At 33.6% G+C, this 20,367-nt stretch overlaps 1 protein-coding gene across 7 annotated transcripts in view; it reads left to right on the top strand.

Annotated features, from left to right (window-relative positions):
* LOC111425851 (Muscle-specific protein 300 kDa) overlaps positions 1–20,367 on the top strand; it is a 112,447-nt gene that overhangs the window by 27,905 nt on the left and 64,175 nt on the right. For 6 of the 7 annotated variants that reach the window (XM_023060129.2, XM_023060130.2, XM_023060131.2 and 3 more), the window contains 11 exons: positions 76–137; positions 848–943; positions 1,002–1,178; positions 1,592–1,746; positions 1,796–12,096; positions 12,145–12,749; positions 12,853–12,927; positions 13,539–13,789; positions 13,849–15,670; positions 15,723–16,044; positions 16,260–20,311. In XM_023060129.2, the coding sequence (XP_022915897.2) occupies positions 76–137; positions 848–943; positions 1,002–1,178; positions 1,592–1,746; positions 1,796–12,096; positions 12,145–12,749; positions 12,853–12,927; positions 13,539–13,789; positions 13,849–15,670; positions 15,723–16,044; positions 16,260–20,311 (17,918 nt within the window). The remainder of the gene's footprint in view (positions 1–75; positions 138–847; positions 944–1,001; positions 1,179–1,591; positions 1,747–1,795; positions 12,097–12,144; positions 12,750–12,852; positions 12,928–13,538; positions 13,790–13,848; positions 15,671–15,722; positions 16,045–16,259; positions 20,312–20,367) is intronic. The other variant, XM_023060128.2, reaches the window with a different exon arrangement.

Genomic DNA, 20,367 nt, shown 5'->3' with positions numbered 1-20,367 from the left:
AAAGTTTTAAAAATAAATATGTAGGCTTTTGTTTTTGTTTCGTGTAGCGTTAATAAGTTTTTTTTTGAATTTCAGATGAACAGGAAAGAGTGCAAAAGAAAACTTTTGTAAACTGGATCAATTCTTATTTATCTAAGGTAAGAAACAATAATGTTATTATTTTTGTAATCGATATGTTATTACATCACGTAATAATGTAATAAATACCAGTACAAAATGAAATGTGGAACGAAAAACAATAACTTAGTTTACTTATTGCGCTTCAATTAGCATGTTAAATTGATTAATATAACTATGCATATAGTTCCAATCCATCGATTTCAATACGTTTTTAAAAAAGTAGTGAGAGTATCGTTACTTTCATTGAAGTTTATTGATCGGATAACGGTATAAGTAAAGGTGCGTTTATAATCCAATCATAAACAATTCATTTTGTAGGGATTCATAAACGCATTATCATGCTTCAATATCAAATAGCAATCTCAAACACCTGCCGGTGGTCACATCCGCAACACATCGGGGTCGAATAAAAGATATAAGTTAATTATTCGTTACGAACCGGAGATATAACGTTACTTTCTAACCACTAATTTCCACTAATGTTGCGAACATGGCGTGCACACTGGCTTTCCTACTTTTCATTATAAACGGTTAACAGTTATCATTTTCTCACATCGATTTATTAAATTATATACGAGCTAAGTGAAGATTAGAAGATTAAGAAGATTATAGGTACAGCATGTATTATGAGTTTAGACAGTATATTTAAGCAAATAATGAATTCGATGACATTAATATCCCTTGATTAAGACGATTAATTGATGAAGTTATTTCGTTTTTTTTTAAGCATGTTCCACCGCTTAAGGTTGAAGATTTGATCGAGGATTTACGAGATGGCACAAAATTGTTAGCTCTTTTAGAGGTTTTATCTGGGGAGAAATTGGTTAGTTTAACTTATGTAGTGTGTAATTGAAAATTAAATTGTTTTGTATTTAATTTAGCCTGTTGAAAGAGGTAGAGTACTACGCAGACCACATTTTTTGAGCAACCATAACACCGCCCTACAATTTTTACAAACCAAGAGAATTAAATTGGTTAACATCAATTCAAGTGATTTGGTCGATGGTAGACCACCGATTGTTCTTGGACTTATCTGGACTATTATATTATACTTCCAGGTAAGTTTTTTTTATTACTTTGATCAATCGATATCCTTGTTTGAGCGTTTTCTTACTGTTGCCGATTATCACGAGTATTTAGTAAGTGCTGGTTACTGTTTAGGATCACAAAATTGTAATTCTAATTATTATTGTTGTGTTAAACAACAACTTTGATAAACATTTACTACAATAATAACGAACAAATTAATTGTGTAGTAGATTATTTTTTTTATTATCTAAATTCTTAAGCTACGTAAAAAGGATTTTGGGCAACGATGGGTAAGTAGGCTAGCTAAAACACAAAGAAAAACACTTCAGTGAAAGCACGACATGTAGATGTTTTACACTTCTTATGTTGGTTATTTTTGGTTGCTGTCTTACACACAAATTATTTTTATTTTTGGTTCTTAACACGCATTAATTTCTATTAGATTGAAGAAAATAGCCGTGCTTTGGAGTATTTAACACATTGGGAGAGTACTAGTAGTTTGGAGAGTGCTGGTACAACCTCCTCAATTGCCAAGGATAAATGGAAACAAGGAGCGAGAAAGACTTTATTACAATGGGTTTCAAATGCTTTACCAAGGTAAGTTTTTTTTTTAATTAAAAAAACCATTCTATTTAAATCTATTTAGCGATGCTGGGATAGAGGTAAAAGATTTCGGAGCCAGTTGGCGCGATGGTGTTGCATTCTTAGCGTTAATCGATGCCATAAAAGCCAATTTAATAAACCTCGCTGAAATGAGAAAAGAATCTAACAGAGCCCGTTTAGAAACTGCCTTTGACGTAGCCGAATCCCAATTGGGAATCGCTCGTTTACTAGACCCCGAAGATGTTGACGTTCCTAAACCTGATGAACGTTCCATTATGACTTACGTTGCCCAATTTTTACACAAATACCCCGAACCTAAAGGCCCATCATCCGATGCCTTCACCACGCTTCAAGAAAAATACAATGAGTTATTGTCGTGGTTGTTGAAAAAGACACAATACTTGGAACATTTACAACACACGAATTCATTACCTCTGAATTTCGATACTTATTTAGCGTTTAAACAAGAAGTTGATGAAAAAGAAGTGACTTTTAATAGACTGAGGAATATTGTTGAGTCTCAAAGCTTAGTGTCTATTACTAGGGAATCTTGGATTGAATTAGATCGTCTTTGGTCTTTGTTACAATTCCAATTGTTACAATGGTTGTGGTTGTTGGATTCTAAGTTGCCCGGCGATTTTAAGTTTGTTGGCGAATGGTTGGCCAAAGCTGAGAGATTATTAAACGATAACGAAATCCCTGATGTTATGAATGAAGAAACTGCTGCTATAATTAGCAGAAAACTTGAGGAACATAAAGCGTTCTTCCTAGATCTTCCGACTGTACAAAACAAATTTTTGCAAGCCTACAATAGCCCGTTGGCGAGAGAAGTGCCTTCCGCTCAGCTGAGCAACATGCATAAGAGACTGAACGATGTTGGACCTAAAGCAGCTCAAAGAAGAGTTAAACTCAAGTTCCTTGAGCACAAATGCTGCCTAATCGCATTTTTGCAGCTAACCGAAATGAAATTAAAAAGCTGGACTTCAAAGTATGAGAGTTTGGATAAAGTTGTCCAACATTTGGAGCAATACAGAAATTTCGTTTCCAAAAATCACATTTTCCAAGAGTTTAATAAAGCCTTCATCGATATGGAGGCGGTTATTGAAGAATATAAACGCGATGGAAACATTTCTAAACGAGAATCATCCGATGTGGATAAATTTATAAGTAACATTGGTGAACGCTGGAAAGGAGTTTCCATGGAATTACGCTGCGTTCAATCAATGCTCGAAGAAGTAGTTGCCCATTGGAGAAGATGGAACTCCGCATCCGTCGAGTTCGAAAATTGGTTAAACAAAGCAGAACATGCAATTACTTTGCCTGAGGAGCAATGCATGGAGTTCTTCCAGGATATTTCCGTTTGGAAAGCTAACTACCAATTACTTGGGGATACCGTTAGTTTCCTTATTGCTACATGTGAAAATAAAGTCGCCATGGAAATGAGGGACCAATACACAAAAATGACCGAAAGATGGGAAAAATTATACCCGATTGTTAACCGATATAGTCACGCCGGCGATATACTAAGAAATCGCAAAGACTTTAGAGCGGGAATAGAAGTTTTAACCAACTGGTTACAAAAAGCAGAAGGAATCTTAAACAATCAAGAACTTGAATCAACCGAAAAGATAAAATTACACTTGGAGAAATTACAAGGTTTACAAGGAGAGGTTGAATCTACCGAAAATCTCTTCAAAAATATCAGCAAAACTTTCCAAACATTAATCCAAGATTTATCGCGAGACGAAGTTGACCGAATGATGGGAACCTTAAAGAATCAAAAAGAAAGTTTAGTTAAAATTCGGGCATTAATTCCAATGCAAATTCATTTATTCAATCAATTATTGGTCCAACAACAATCGTTAGAATCGGGCCAAAAAGAAATAAATCAATGGCTTGATGATGCCGAATCTTTATTAAGCAGCTTAGTTTTAACTCCAAATAGAGACGAATTAACCCAACAATTAGACACTCACAAAAAATTCTTCACAAGAACATTATACTATAAATCAATGCTTGAAAGCAAGAACAAAGTGTTAAGAAACATAATCAAAGCTGTTGATCAAACGAGCAATGTAGATGTTGAAAAGATTAATTCAAAAATGGAACAATTAAACGACAGATTTGCTTATGTAACCCAAAACGCCCAACTTTGGGAACAAAAACTACAAGATACCATACGATGCTTGTTTAATTTTAAAGAAAGCGAACGAGTAATCGCAGACTGGTTGAATAAAGCAGAACAACTAATTGCTGAAACAAGAATCGATACCAAACAAGCCGTTGAAATGCACAAATCCTTTTTTGAAAGAGTCAACGAAAGATGGATTCATGAATTGGTCCAAAACGCCCAAGATTTATGTAAGTGTCTTCCAAACGAAGAACGTCCTCCAATAATTGAATCGGTTGAAGCTCTCCAAAAGAAATGGAAAGAAATTCTTTCATTTGCACCTCTTCACTTGATGAGACTCGAATTTAGATTGGACGAAACCACATTTGGCTACTACATAAAGAAAATTGAAAACGAAATTAAAGTTGAGCAAGTAGCGTTAAGTAAAAATGAAAATGTTGACGCTATTACAGCTAAAAATAAAGAATTTTTCGCACCGGATGGAGCTTTATTAGAAACGAGAAAGTGTTTGGAAGGGCTCAAGACCATCGCGAAAAACTACGCTCAATATCAACCAGGGGATAAAGTTCTTCAAGAAGCTTGCGAAAAAGCTGAAGTGAAATGGAAGTCTATCCACGCTAAGATGAAGAGCTTGCAAGATCAGCTTGAGCATATTCCAGAACAATGGAGCAATTACCACGACAGATTTGCCAAGATGGAATCTTGGATGAATGGTGTTGATGATGTAGTGGGAAATCTTTTCAAAAATGTTGCTTCCATTGAACAATTTGAAGACGAAAAGAATTTCTTCCAAAAAATATGTCAAGACGCAGATGCCAAACGCGAAGAAGTTAAATGGTTAGTTCAAACCTTAGATTTCTTAACTTCACATTGTTCAGAATCACAAGCTCTAACAGAACAAACCAAATTAGAAGCTTTGATTTTGCGCTATAAAAATTTATTGCCAAACTTGGAAGTATCCATGGTGAAGACTGATGTATTGACAAAATGCTATGTATACAGACGCGAAGTATACGAAGTATGCGAATTACTAACTAAAGTTAAAGAGCAAACCAAAAGAGAACCAATTCCAGAAAACTTGGAAATAATCCATCAATTGATTAAGCAACAAGAAGTTGCCGTACAGCAATTAGATTTGCAACGTTCAAACATTATGTCGATGTTACAAAAAGGTAGGGAACTAGCCAAAGAAGAGCACGCCCCGAAATTCGTAGAAGATAACGCCAATGTACTAGAGTTGGAATGGAACAATACCTTTGAAGGTTCCGTTGATAGATTGAGAAAATTAAAACACACTCAAAATTTGTGGAGTAATTATTCGGAACAAAAACAAGAAATTGTTACTTTGTTAGCCCAAGCCGAAAACGACTTAAAGAAAATATCAAGTAAACACTACGATTATAGCAACCTCCCAGCTGAGCTTCAAGCGAAACAAAATATGAGTATTCATCTTAGAGAAACAACCGAGGAAATGTTAAGAAGATTGCGAGATTTATGCGATAACTTAATGAAGATTACTCCACCAGAAAAGAAACCTGCGCTACAAAAAGAAGTACATGATATCGAACAACGTTTACACACAACATTAGTTAACGTTGACGAGCACGTTGTATTTTTAGAACAAGTTACCACTAAATGGGGACACTTCCAACATAGAATTTTTGAGCTCCAAAACTGGACTGTGCAAAATGCTCCAAAACTTTTAACAATAACTCAAGAATTCGATGCAGCCCCAGAAGAACGAGCTGTCACAGCAACATTACTCAAATCACAATTAGCAGAAAAGATCAACTTACTTGAAGATGTCCAAAAAGAAGCATCTGAATTAATGCCAGATGAAACGGATAGTGCTGACACTCAAAAAATTAAAGCTGAATTAGCAGCTTTAAAACACAATGTATATGCGCTAAACACCAGCGTTGAACAACAAGTTGTTACCGTTAATAGGGATCTTGAGCATTATAAGTTGTGCCAAACTATTCTTCACGAAATAAATCCATGGGTTGAAGTTGCAGAATCGAAAATATCATCAGGGTTAGGAAAACCAGCAACATTACAAGAAGCTGAATGCATGCATAAAGAACTAGAACAATTTGCAATTGAATATGATCAAAATTTGCAAAAACTTCGCGGAGCTATCGATTTAAGTCATCATATCGAATCCAAAACAACAGCACCCGAAGAAATTAACGCTATGAGATCTAGGTTTTCTGTGGTTGAAAGTGCCAAAGCACAGAATGCGAAAAAATTAGAAAAATTGATTGCTAACTGGAAGGAATTTAACACCAACGCGGATAATATAAAAACTTGGATTCAAGACAAAGAGAAACTTGTAGCAGAAAGCCAAATCAATTTAGATACCCCGGTTACAGAAAAATTGGAAAGAGAATTAGCTAAATTGAAAAGTCTTGGTAATGAAGTATCAGAACAGCATGCTAAATTAATCACATTAACGCAAGCTTCTGATTCAATCAGTCATAATTTAACACCAGAAGGAGCCAGCGGGGTTAAACTTACCGTTCATGAATTGAAGGAAAAAATTCTTAGATTAGCCGATAATATACGAAAGAGAATCAATAGCGTGTCTGATGCAATTCTCGCACGTCACGAATTCCAAACTACATTATCAAACTTTACCACTTGGGTAAACCAAATGAACACCAATGTTGATCAAATTGATAGTATCAGAACTGATAAAATTGAACAAGTTTTGAATACACTCCACGAGATGCATCAGGAATATTCCGAACGCGAACCTGCTTTCGTTTCCATCTACGAAGAAGTAAAACGACTTAATTTGATGAATACAGCCAAAGAAAATGAACCGCTAAATCAAGAATATAGTTACATGGTGGATAATTATCAAAAAATTGAAACCAAGTTGAGACATAAAAAGGAAGGATTGGAAAAGTGGAAAGAACTCCTTAATTGGCATCATGATACCGACCAACAATTATCCCACATCAAGTATAATGTTGAAAGCCAAAAACCAAATGTATCAACATTAAAGCAACACATAAACGAAATTGATGCTATAATCACTAAAGTGATTGCATGCAAGACGACAGCATCGGACATTGATAAATATAAGGAAGTAATAATTTTAGACAAAACATCCGAAAATCAAATAACTGCAGAACAACTCGTAAGAGAAATTGAAATCAAATCGATTAACCTTAAATCGCATTTATCAGATAAAGTGAAAGGTTTAGAAGAAATGGATGTAAGGTGGAAGAAATTAAATGATTTACAACACCAAATATATGTTAACATTGAAAATTTACAACATGCATTGGCTCACGTTTACGATAATGTAATAACACCAACCGATTTAGAAGCGGTCATCGATAAGTTAAGCAACGTTTTAGAGATGCACCTCCTCAAAATTGATCTTAAAGACAAATTACAAAAAGAAGGTCATTTATTGATTAAGGACGATGTGCAACAAGCTACCGTAATTCAAAATATTCTTTCCACAGTTGAAGCTAATTGGAATAAATTCCAAGATAATATTCGTCAACAAAAACTCACGTGCTCAGAACTATTAAATAGTTGGAAAGATTTCTTAGACGATAAAGATAAAATTCAAAATGACTTAATCAAAATAGTGGAGAATTGCGAAAGTGTTCAAACACCTAATGATTCCATACAAGCAAATTTAAATAATGAGAAAAGTAAGAAAGCATTGGAAGCAATTAGGAGGGTTAAAATTGTTTTAGATAAACTAGACGTCAAGACAGATCAACTTATCAAAAGTGCTGAGCTTGTTCCTCAAATAGAAAAGAATGTAAAAGATGAATTAAGAAAAACGCATGATGATTGGTCTAAAGCGTACGAAAAGGTTTTGAAATTGTCACAAATGACGGAATCACAAAATGTCATTTGGAAAAACTTGGATGAAACTAAGAATAAGATAACTCAATGGCTTACCCATCAAAACTCTTGTATTTTAAGCGCTTTGGAGAAACCAAACGAAGTCGAAATAGCTCAACACGTTTTAGCGAAATACCGAGAAGAATTACCAGCTAATTTAAGCCTAAAACAAAGCATCCCAAATAAATGCAAACAACTATTAAAATTAAACGAAAAAGATGAACAACCATCCTTAACATCTTTAATGAAGGTAATTGATGATGAGTTCGAAGAGGTTAATAAAAACGCTGAAAAGCTTGATTTAGCAACATCGCTTTTTGGAGAGAAAGAAAAATCTGTTAGAACTAACATTAAAGATGTTAACAATCAAATTTCAACGATACGAGAAAACATTATTAAATGTGAGGATTTAAGCGGGGAAAATACGCAGATTTTAGAACGATTACAAACTTGTCAAGTTTTAAAACGAGAATTATGCTCATGTGAGCCTAAAATTAAAAACATCGAACAAAACATTCAAGAATTAAAAAATAATTACCCAACGGTTCTCGAAAGCGGATTACCGAAAGAACATCAAAACCTTAAAAAACGATACGATGGATTACTCATTCACGCAAACAAAATTGAGGCATCATTGCTTGGTTTCTTGAAAAAGTTCCACAACGAAAAGTACGCCGCTTTAAGCAGAATTATTCAAACGCAAAAAGAAAAGGTGCAATGGTGTTTACCTGAACCCACCAGTGACAGATACAACTTAGAAGTAAAATTGAGTACTTTAGCCCCTATTCAAGCCGCTTTACTTGATTGTGATAAAAGAAAAGCAGAATTAGAACAATCATTAAAGGTGTTGGAAGGAATTGAATCCCCCGAATCAATTAAATTACTCGCAGCTGAAAAAGGTCGTTTACTATCCGAACTCGACACCTTAAAACAAAGTTATTCAAACACCAAGAAGACGTTAGAAGAACATATCAAATTATTTGAAAAACACGAAGATTTATCACAAAAAGTTTCAATATGGTTAAAAGACGTTGAGAATCGCGTTCGGGTTGAAAACACAACTCAAATTGATTTGGATCACGTGGACGATAAAATCATTGAAATCGAAAAATTACTTCAATCAGTAACGCAACATCAAAATGAATTCAAAAATGTAACCGAATTATCTAACCAGATTATCGAAAAATTACCTGAATCTAGAGTCGCCCAATATGCGCAACATTTAAATACGAGGTATCAAGCAATCATTAAATTTTTATCTAATTACATCGAAAAATTAAACGAGTTAAATAACTTTAAAAAATTATACAAAGATAGTATCGGCGATGTGGAAAATTGGTTGGTACAAGCCCAAGAAAAAGTGCAATCTTTTAAGGAATACACAGCGAAATCCTCAAGGCCCAATCAATCTACTTTGAACGAGTTGAAGAAATTTGCTGCCGAACGAGAACGAGGGCAACAACTATTAAATAGAGCGGTAGAAAACGGAGAAGCGCTATTTTCTGGAATAACGTCGGAAAATCGCGAAGCAATTCGCGCGGAATTAAGAGGATTGCGAGATAAATCAGAAACTTTAATCGATGAAGTAAACGCCATTTACAAACAAGTTGAGAATATTTTGATGAAACGACATTCTTTCGATGATAGTTTGGCGCAAGTTAGAATTTGGCTAGAAGATGCGCAACATAAAATTAAAGACTATAAATTAGATGAGAATCTAACGAAAAAGAAACAAACTTTACACGATTATAACGCTTTAGCCACCGACATAAATTTACATAAAAATATTCTTGAGCATTTAAAAGAAAAAACGGTTCAATTAGGCGATTCAGAAGCAGATGTAAAATTAGAAGAAATTTATGCTCAATATAACGAATTAGCAAAGAAAGCGAATGAGTGCGTTGAAAAATCGGCGGATTATGTGAATAATCACGAAATTTACATCCAAGTATTAGAAAAATGTAGAGATTGGTTAAGTGCTTTATCAGCTGAAGCTACTTTGTTGGTAGACGAAATCTCCACCCAAGCTTCCGACGCTAAAATGATCGTAGTTGAAAATTTATTAGCCCAAAAAGAAGAAGGCGACAGAATTATAAGATCTTGTAAAGACCAACTTGATGTGGTTTTAGACCAAACAGCTCCAGAAGGACACCCAGCTTTAATCAAAGCTTATGAAGACCAAGTTGGCGCATGGAACAAATTTTTGAGCATGTGTTCAGAAGCGCACATAAAACTAAACGAACTATTTGGACAATACGCCGAATTCAAAGCTAATTTGGACGAATTAGAAGCATGGATTAAACAAAAAGAAAATCAAGTTAAAGACCAAAGTCTTAAAAATACACTAAAAGCTAAAGAGGCTCATTTAGAAAAACTTCTTGCATTAGAAAAAGAAATTTTATCAAAATCAAATGACGTTAAGAAAGCTGCTGATTTAGTTAACACCATTGATGACACAAATTTCATTGAAAAAGTTTCAAACTTAGTAACAAGATATGAATCACTAATTAATATATCAAAAGAAAACATACACAAATATGAATCGTTTATTAAAGACCATAAAAACTTTAATGAAAATTACAACGAATTGATTCAGTGGTTAACCGAGAAAAAAGATGAATTACAAGATTTGAGTCATATTGTAGGCGATGTCCAAGTTTTGCAAGACCGTCAAGAAAAAATTAAAGAATTAATCGATATGCGAAATCGACGAAGTGAAGAATTTGAAAATCTTATTCAAAATGGTGAAAAATTATACTCGCACACATCACCAGAAGGAAGAGAAATTATTAGGCAACAATTGAGAAATATCAGAACTATTTGGGATGGTTTCACCGATGATTTACAAGGCGTTAAGAACAAATTAGAACAATGTTTGACACAATTCGCCGATTTTTCAACAGCCCAAGAGGAATTAACCAGATGGTTACGAGATGTCGAAAAAGCTATGCTACAACACAACAAATTAAATAACACTCTACAAGAAAAACGAGCACAACTTCAAAACCACAAAATTATGAACCAAGAGATAACTTCACATCAAACTTTAGTTGAAAACGTTTGCGAAAAAGCTCAACATTTAGTCGATCAAACATCAGATAAATCACTTAACGTTTATCTTCAATCAATTAAGCAACTATTTCAAAGTATAGTCGAAAAAAGTCAAGATCTACTCACAAACTTAGGCGATTGCGTTGATAAACATAACGAATTCAACAATAAAGTTAACGCGTTTAAAAATTGGCTAAACAAAGAAATTGAACAAACTCAAGAACTAAACGATATAACCGGCGAAAAAGGAGATATAAACACAAAATTATTCACACTAAAAATGATTAAAAACAACGAAGTTGAAGGAAATCGATTATTGGATGATTTAAAACAACAACTAACACTTGTTGCTAAAAGTACAGCACCTAAAGGAGTGGAAGAATTAAAAATTGAACTCCAAAACCTTCAAGACTCAATGACACAACATTACGCAGAAACCGATAAAGTTATTGAAAAATTGGAATCGATGGTGATATTATGGCAAGATTTCGAGGATAAAAATAAATCCATAAATGACTGGTTAAAGACAATAGAAACGAAATTGCGTTCTAAACCATTACAATCAACTTTGGCGGAAAAACAAGAACATCTTGAAACAATTCTTGCTGAGAAAAATGAAATATTAGGAAAAGAAAAGGAAATTGATGCCTTCGTGGATAGTTCGCATGCTTTGATTCAAAAATCAGAAGTGCAACGAATCAAACCTTTAATTTCTCAAATATCGGCACGTTATCATAATTTGCTGGTACAAAGTAAAGATGCAGCCACAAAATGGCAGGAAATGGTGGATAATCACCGAAAGTATCAAGAAAAACTAGATGAAACATCGAAATGGTTGCAACCATTAGAGGAACATTTAAAATCGTTGCAAAGTGGGGATTTAGTAAACGATGTTCAAGCTACAAGTAACATTTTGCAGTTATTATTAACTGAAAGAGAACAAGGTGATCATAAGATTAATTCTTTAACGATGATCGGCGAACAACTATTTCCATACACCGAAGCTAAAGGAAGAGAAATAATAAGAAACACTTTAAGGAATATTAGAGAACGTTGGGATGTTTTAGAGGAAGGTATTAAGGAGCAACAAAAATTGCAAGATGCCCAATCAACGAATATGTCGATGTATCAAGACATTCTTCAGCAAGTCATCGCTTGGTTAGATTCGATGGAAAAAGTTCTTCATGGGGAACCATCCACCTGGACAACGATGCAAGAAATTAAAGTAAAATTACTTAAATTTAAAACTACGTTACAAGAAATTATATCCCACAAAAAAGTGGTTGATGGTAAGTTTTTTTTTTTTTTTGACAAAATTTTTTAACCCATTTTTTTAGGTGTAACGGAAAAAGGTCGAGCAGTCGTAAAATTAATTAGCAACAAAGAACAAACAGCTGAAGTACTATCAAACATTTCCACCATCAACAAACGATATAAAAATCTTCAACAAAAATGCGAGGATATAATCAAACAATTTGAAAACTCAATCGAAATCTATCAACAATTTTACGATCTTCAAAAAGAACATCAAGAATACCAGAAAATACTTTGGGACAAATTATCAATGTATTCCGACCATACCGGAAACAAACAAATTCTTCAAAATAATTTGGCTAAAATTAACGAAATTAAAGATTTATTAACCGATAATAAATTAAAAGATCTTGAAGAACACGTCGAAACGAAAGCCACTATTCTTCCTGCAAGAATTCAGGAAGGAATGCAGAGAGATATCGCCAATTTAAAATACGATTTCGATAAATTTGTCGCTTCACATGAAAATGTAACCTATGAATTAGAAGAAAAGTTGAAGCAATGGAATGAATATGAGAATGCAATGGATCGATTGTTGACTTGGTTAGGCGAAGCGGAATTAACGTTGAAAAATTTCGTTCTTCAAAATACACTGGAAGAGAAACAAGAACAGCTAGATAAATATCAAGTAAGTTTTTTTTGTACCTATAATCCACAATTAATTCCTAAATTTAATAAAATAATAGTGTTACAATTCTTAGTTTATTTTTAAATTGTTATAAATTATTTAGGTACTGGCTAAAATTATTGATTCTCACAGCCACGAACTAAAGGAATCTATTATTCTGAGTGATCATTTGGAGCAAGTAAGATTTCTAAATGTTGTCTATCTTGCTCTTGTTCTTTTCAGATACAATTCTTAAAGTACTTATAACAAAATCATTTAACCCATTTTGACGCAACAAAATTTCGTTGAAACAAATTTAATAAAAAGGAAAAAAATAATATTGTCTTTGAATGAGTACAATATGTTGCCAAATGGTTCAAAATCTACCCCCATAGACTATTGTTCGTCTTGGTCAGCATTAAAAAAATATTCGTTGTTTTATGGCCATTTATGGTTCACGTTTTGAAACACGGAGAAGTAGGACTTCAATCCTTAATTCAGAAATGTACAGACTTTTACAATAAGAGCTGTTACTTATCTAAAATATAACACGCCATAGCTAAATTGTATAATTCGGTTGAATGGGTTGAGTTAAGAAATATAACAAAATTGCTAAAATTGGAATATTAACTAACATTTTCTTCCTATACTCATTCAAGTGTACAATGTGACAAAATGGGTTAAATTAAATCAAGATTGTATTCTTTCTTCTGATATATCTGAGGAATGCTGTACAAAAATAACTTTCTCTATCAACTAATGTAATAACTGTAAAATATAATTTAAAAATCGTAATTTTTGTTTCTCTAGGCATTAATACTCAGTTTAAGACAAACCGAAACTGAATTGGATAAACTATCAGATGAATCTACGGAACTTGTTCAAACTAGTGGAGATACACACATTTCAGTCAACATGCAACAAATAACTTCCCGATTTCAATCAGTACAAAGTACCACAAAAGAAATTGTGAAAAAATGTGAACAAGCAGTAAATGATCATAAACAATACAATGAGAAGTATCGGCAATGTACTGATTGGATAGCAGCAACTCAAGCAAGGTAATTTTAATGATTAACGCTTTATATTTTATACTAAAACTCATTTAATTTAAATCTAGATTTAACGCGTGTAAAGAAAGCATTAAAACTGGTACTCAAAATGTATTAGCAGAACAATTAAAAGTGATAGAAGAGCTACTTTCCCAACAAACCAGCGCTAACTTGCTTCTCAATAATACGATTGAGTTAGGTGAAAAATTATATTCTACAACTGCTGCTCAAGGTCGCGAAATTATTAATCAACAACTTCAAAATCTTCAACAAGCTTTCGAAGGATTATTTGATAACATAAGCAGCACTGAAAGAGATTTCAAGGCTAAATTAAGTAGATGGATTGGATTTGATGAATCAGTGGAAAGTATTAAACAGTGGTTGAAAACCATCGAACAACAATTACCACAAGAACTTATTTTACGTGAAACCCTTGAAGAGAAACAACATCAATTACAAGCTTATCGTAACTTATTATACGACGCTGTAACTCACCAACAAGATATTGTTGATCTTCGCGATAAAGTCGATAGTTTACCAGATAAAAACGAAAAAATCGATCAACAACTTGGTATTATTACGGAACAACACTCTAAAATATTAAAACGAGGCCAAAGATTTGTGGAAAAATACGAAACTTTTGTCAGCGATCATCAACAATTTAATAAAGGAATTTCCGAGACTGAAGATTGGATTGTTGATCTTCAAAACAACGTGATTCTTTGGGGTGATACCGATGTTGAGAGAATCACATTATGCTCCAACTTAGAGAGATTAAAGAATTTGTATTCTACATTACCAGAAGAAACAATAAGAATAACATCAATAAAACATCTTTCAGATAAAGTAATCGCTGGCACTAAAGATACTGGGCAACCCAGCATTAGATCGCAATCAGATAGCCTTCAACAAGAATGGGCAAAATTAATGTCCTCTTTAGAAAAAACGATCGAAGCAATCGAAGCCAAATTAGAAAATTGGTCCGATTACGAAGACCTAAAAGAAAAATGTCAACATTGGTTAAGAGAAACAGACACAAAATTACACCAAGTTGACTTAAAAGCCACCTTACCAGAAAAAGAAGATCAATTAGCCACCTTGAAAGAATTAAACGGTGAAATAAGAGCTAAAGAATTAGAAATTGATAGAGTAACGGAACGAGGTCAACAATTAAAGAGAATCGGTTCCCAATCAGTGTCCGATTTAGGAATTAAATATCAACAAATCTTCCATAAAGTTAAAGATTTAACGTCGCGTTGGCAACAATACGTCAATAACCATCAAGATTTTGAAACAAAAGTAGCTCAATGTCAACTCTGGTTAGACGACATTCGCGCAAAATTGTTGTACTGTTCGGATCTGACATCTATCAATCAGAAGGAGTTAGAAGTTAAACTTGCCGTTTTACAAGATTTAATATTATTTAAAGAGGAGGGATACGGAAAAATTCAAAACCTTGTCGAGTTGGTACAAATTGTTTTAGCCAATACAGCGCCAAGTGGCCATGAAGCCATAAACAACACCTTAACGAATCTGCAAGAACAATGGTCTAGTTTAGCATCAAAAATGATCGAAACCAAGGCTGTGTTGGACGATTCTATACTAAAATGGACGAGATTACTCGAACAAACTCAAGGTTTAAATAAAACCATTGAATGGTTGGAAACTCAATTGGGTGAGTTATCACAATTCCAAAGTAATATTCCCGAAAAGAAAGCTCAATTGAGTAGAATTAAAAATGTCGAAGAAAAAGTTAGATGTGAAAAAATAGAGGTGGATAACCTCAAGAGTAAAGCGGCTGATATGTTGGCAACGGCACAACAAAGTCAAGCTAGAAGTGAAGCTAAACAAATTCTAGATAAATTTGATGAATTATTTGGAAAAATTCAAGTAAGTTTTTTGTTATTAACTAAGGATGTACATTAAATTTTTTTTCTTTTAGAAATTATTATATGAAAGAGAACAACAATATCAGGACCATAAAAGCTATAAGGAAGCTTATGAAGAATTACAAAGATGGTTAACAAGAGCTCAAGAAAAATTACCTCAAATCAAACAGAGACCTTTAAGCGATAAAATGGCAGTAGAAAATTTTGCAGCGCCATTAGATACTTTGTTAAACAAACAAGCGCAAGGTGAAGTTTTATTAGATAATTTAGAGCAAAGTGCAGAAGTTGTTATACCTAGTACCAGTGGACCAGGACAAGAAATTATTAGAAATGAAACTAGAGCTATCAGAGAAAGTTATGAACGACTATTTAAAGGTAATTAAACATAATTAATTAATTACTAAATGTTAGTTACTAAAACTAAAACTAACACTAGCATTAGAACTAACACTAGACCTAGAACTAGAAATATTCGGGTTTAGCCTTCTTAAGAGATGCGAGCTACACTCAAATGTTTTTAGTTGTAGGTCTAGTGTAGGACTTTTAAGTTTTACTATACTGATAAATAAATATAATCTTTATTTTTACAGATCTTCGAGAACAACGTGATCAACTTGAAAAAGTTTTAGTACATTGGCGTGATTATAAAGATGAATACGAACGTTTATCGGATTGGTTACAACAAATAGCAATCTTAACGAAAAACCAAAAGATAGCTTTATCAGCTACATTGCAAGAAAAAGCCAAACAAGTAGAAGATGTAAAAGAAATTCTACATAAACTCAAAGTTGGTAGAGATCAAATCGACAAATTCAATGAATCCGCTAAAGTTCTTCTAAAATCACCATTAGACACTTACGTTAACAACCAACTTCAACAATTAAATTCCCGCTATCAAGTTGAATTGAACTTTGCTAACGATGTCTTAAAGAAAGTTGAAACGAATTTCGAACAACACCAAGAATTTAATGATAATTTAGAGAAGAGTAAGGAGTGGATTGCAAACGCTCGAGAGTTAATAAGAAATTGTTCGGATGGAACGTCGAGTAGCAGTAAAGAAGAACTTCAATCCAGGTTGGATAAGATTCAAGATTTATTACAAAGAAGAGAAGAAGGGCAAAGCTTAGTTCATACTACAATTAATAATGGAGAGAAAGTTTTACGAAACACAAGATCTGACGGAAAAGAAACCATTAACAACGAAATTAAAGATTTACAAACAGAATGGGAGCGATTAGTTAAAAAGATGTCAACAGCTAAAGTTAACTTAGAAACAGCCCTTCTTCAATGGGCTGATTACGACTCATCTTATAATCAATTAAGACAATGGATAACCGATCGTGAAGCTAAATTACAACAAGTTTGCGAACAAAGAGTGGTCGCTAAGAAAGGTCAAAGTGGTTTGAGTTCTTTACCGATTGGCGAAAGAAAAGCAACTCTCCGAGAAACCAACAATATTGTTCAAGACATTGAATCTTTTGAACCGATGATTCAATCTGTAACGTCCAAAGCTGAGGATTTAATGCAAGGCGCTCCCGCGTCCGAAATTTCAACAAAATACGAAAGCTTATCTAAACAAGCCAAAGAATTATATGCTAAACAAAAAGAAACCGTTGAACAACACCAAGCGTTCGTTGATGCCGTTAATGACTTCATGCAATGGATAAGAATTGCTAAAGAAAAATTAAGCAAATGTTCTGAACCAACCGGTGATAAAGAAACATTGAGTAGCAAATTATCCCAACTAAAAGTGCTTTTAAACGAACAACCAATTGGTCAAAAGAAACTAGAAGACGCTTTAGAACAAGGAGATTTAGCGGTCCAATGTGCCGATGAAGAAGATAAAGAAATTATTGAAGAAGAACTCGGCCTTCTTCAAGATGATTTTGATAATTACGTTGAATCACTCACTAACAGTAAATCCCTTCTTGAAGTGGGCATCGTAAAATGGACCGAATACGAGGAACAATATCAAGATGCGTTAGAATGGCTCGCCCAAACTGAAGAGTTAGTACAATCCTATAACAAACTTCAAGATGGCCTTGAAGAAAAACGAATGGTTTTAGAACAATTTCAATTGCATCTTCAAACATTATTTGATTGGCAAAAAGATTTAGATCGGCTCAATATGAAAGCTCAATCTTTACTCGAAACGTGCGCGGACACAAGAATTAGTAATGCTGTTACTCAAATGTCCACTAAATACAACGCAATATTATCTTTGGCTAAAGAAATAATGCGACGTTTAGAGTTACATTATCAAGAACACCAACAACATAACGCGTTGTATCAAGAATGTCAAGATTGGGTGTACAGAACAAGAGAGAAATTGAATCAATGCAGTGAGCTTCCAAATGTTTTAAGCGAAGTTAATAATAAACTGCAAACAGTAAAAGGAATACGAGCTTCTTTGGAACAAGGTCAAAACAAACTCCGATACATACTCGAGTTGAAAGAAAAAGTTATCATGAATACCGAACAATCAGGAGCGGTTAAAATACAGGAAGATACTGAAAATCTTCAACAAGATATGGAAAAATTGCTTGAAGACGTAAACGAAGCTCGAAATAAATTACAAAATCGCGCAACTCAACTTGAATCGATTAGCAAAATGCACAGTATGATTGTTGAGTGGCTACAAGATGTCGAGCATCAAATTCAATCTGATAAAGGATTCTTAAACGAATTAAGCGAGAAAAAAGCCCAATTAGAAAAATATAAGAACCTACAAAGAGATATTGGAAGCCACAGTGATTTGTTTAATAAATTAAAATCAGCAATCGATGAAGATGAATCTTTAAATTTCGATGAATACAAGACCACGTTCGAAAAATACGACAAATTAAAGAAAAGCGTCTCTGATAACATCCAAAGTTTGGAAAATCAAGTTAAAGAACACGAACAATACAAACAAATTTACCAAGAAACATCAGATTGGATTAGAAACACACATCACCAAATCCAACAATGTTCCAATTTACACGATAATCTTGATAAAACGAAAGAAAAATTTCAAAAAATATCCGAAATTATTTCGTCTTTATCAGCATGCGATGATCTTATACACAAAACAATTAAAATCAGTATATCCGTTATGAAAACTACGGGAAATGAAGGACAGAGTATAATCAAACAAGAAATTGAGCAATTAAAGAACGATTGGGAAGGGCTTCAATATGTTTGTAAAGACACTGAAAAATCATTAAAGAAATGTATCGAAGCTTGGGAACTTTACTTGACCAGTTACAACGACTTAAAACAATGGATTGAAACGTATAGAAAGAAAATTGATGATGAAAAAGTAGACGAAAGAAAAACACCCGAAGATTTAGAAAGGACTAAAAACATCCTCAAAGATATCACCATGAAAAAACCAGAAATGGAACAACTCAACGATAATTGCGAAAGTCTTATGGAACAAAGTGCGTGTAGTTGGATTAGAGATCAAACAGTTCAATTGCAAGGGATGTACACAAATCTTCTTACAAACGCCCAAGGATTAGTTTCAAAAGTCGAAAAGAGTCTTTCTGATCTAACTGAATTTATAAAGGCTAAAGAAAAAATCGATGAGTGGTTAAAAAATACTCACACCACACTTCAAACGTGTCTAGGCGAAGGTGACGAATCGGTATTGAAAGAGAAAATGGAAACGGTTGTGGTTCTTTTAGCCCAAATGCCTGAAGGTCAAAATCTTTTAACATCACTCCAAGAAGCGTTTACGAAAGCGATCGATACAGTACCGCCAAATAAACAAGAACAAATTCGGGATGATCTCTCAGAAATGAGAAATAGTTTCGAACAGTTAAGTATGAACGTAACATCTTTGCAAGCTCAAATTAAAGCTGGGTTAAGCCGATGGGACGATTTTAACCTACTCAAAAAGCGATTAGAAAGTTGGTTAAGTGAAACTGAAAATACTCTGCAGCAAACTCCAAATACGAAGGGTGAATTAAGCGAGATAAAAACATCGTTGGAGTTCTTTAAAAATTTGCAGAATGAAATCGCTAATAAGAACGTCGATTTGAATAATTTGCAATCGGAGGCGAGCGTTTTAAGTACTTGGGCTAAACAATCAGCTGCCAATGAAAGTGTTAAACTTCTTAACGCACGTTACAATAAAATCGTTTCTCTTTGCGATAAACGCAAACAAAACTTAGAAACAGAAATGAACGCGTATAATATTTACCACCAAAGTCTTCAAGATACAGAAAAGTGGTTGTTACAAATTTCGTTCCATCTGATGGCCCATAATTCTTTATATATTAGCAATCGTGAACAAACTGAAGAACAAATTTCTCAACACGAAGTTTTATTAGATGATATTCAAAAGTATCAATCGACTTTGGATGATTTAAAATCTAAAGGACATGGACAAATTGAAAGATACTCGGGAATTCCAACCGTAAAAGACGTTATTGAAAAACAATTAAATAACGTGCAAGAAAGTTACAATTCATTGCTACAAACAGCTGTGCAAATTAAAAATAGATTGTTGGATTCGTTGGCTAAATTTAAAGAGTACGAAGCCACTATTGACAGTATTAGCAATAATTTGGATAAATACGAACCGATATTGGATGAAGAAATGGAGAAGCCTATTAATAATTTACAAGAAGCTAAAGAACTTTTGGAAACAGCTAGGGTAAGCAATATTAAGTAATTACTCCCAAAATATTTATGTATTGAAATAATTTTTCA

This window comes from Onthophagus taurus, chromosome 2, assembly GCF_036711975.1.
Source record: "Onthophagus taurus isolate NC chromosome 2, IU_Otau_3.0, whole genome shotgun sequence".
NCBI lineage: Eukaryota > Metazoa > Arthropoda > Insecta > Coleoptera > Scarabaeidae > Onthophagus > Onthophagus taurus.
Note: the sequence above shows the minus strand (reverse complement) of the source record. Positions and strands in the feature narration are given on the sequence as shown.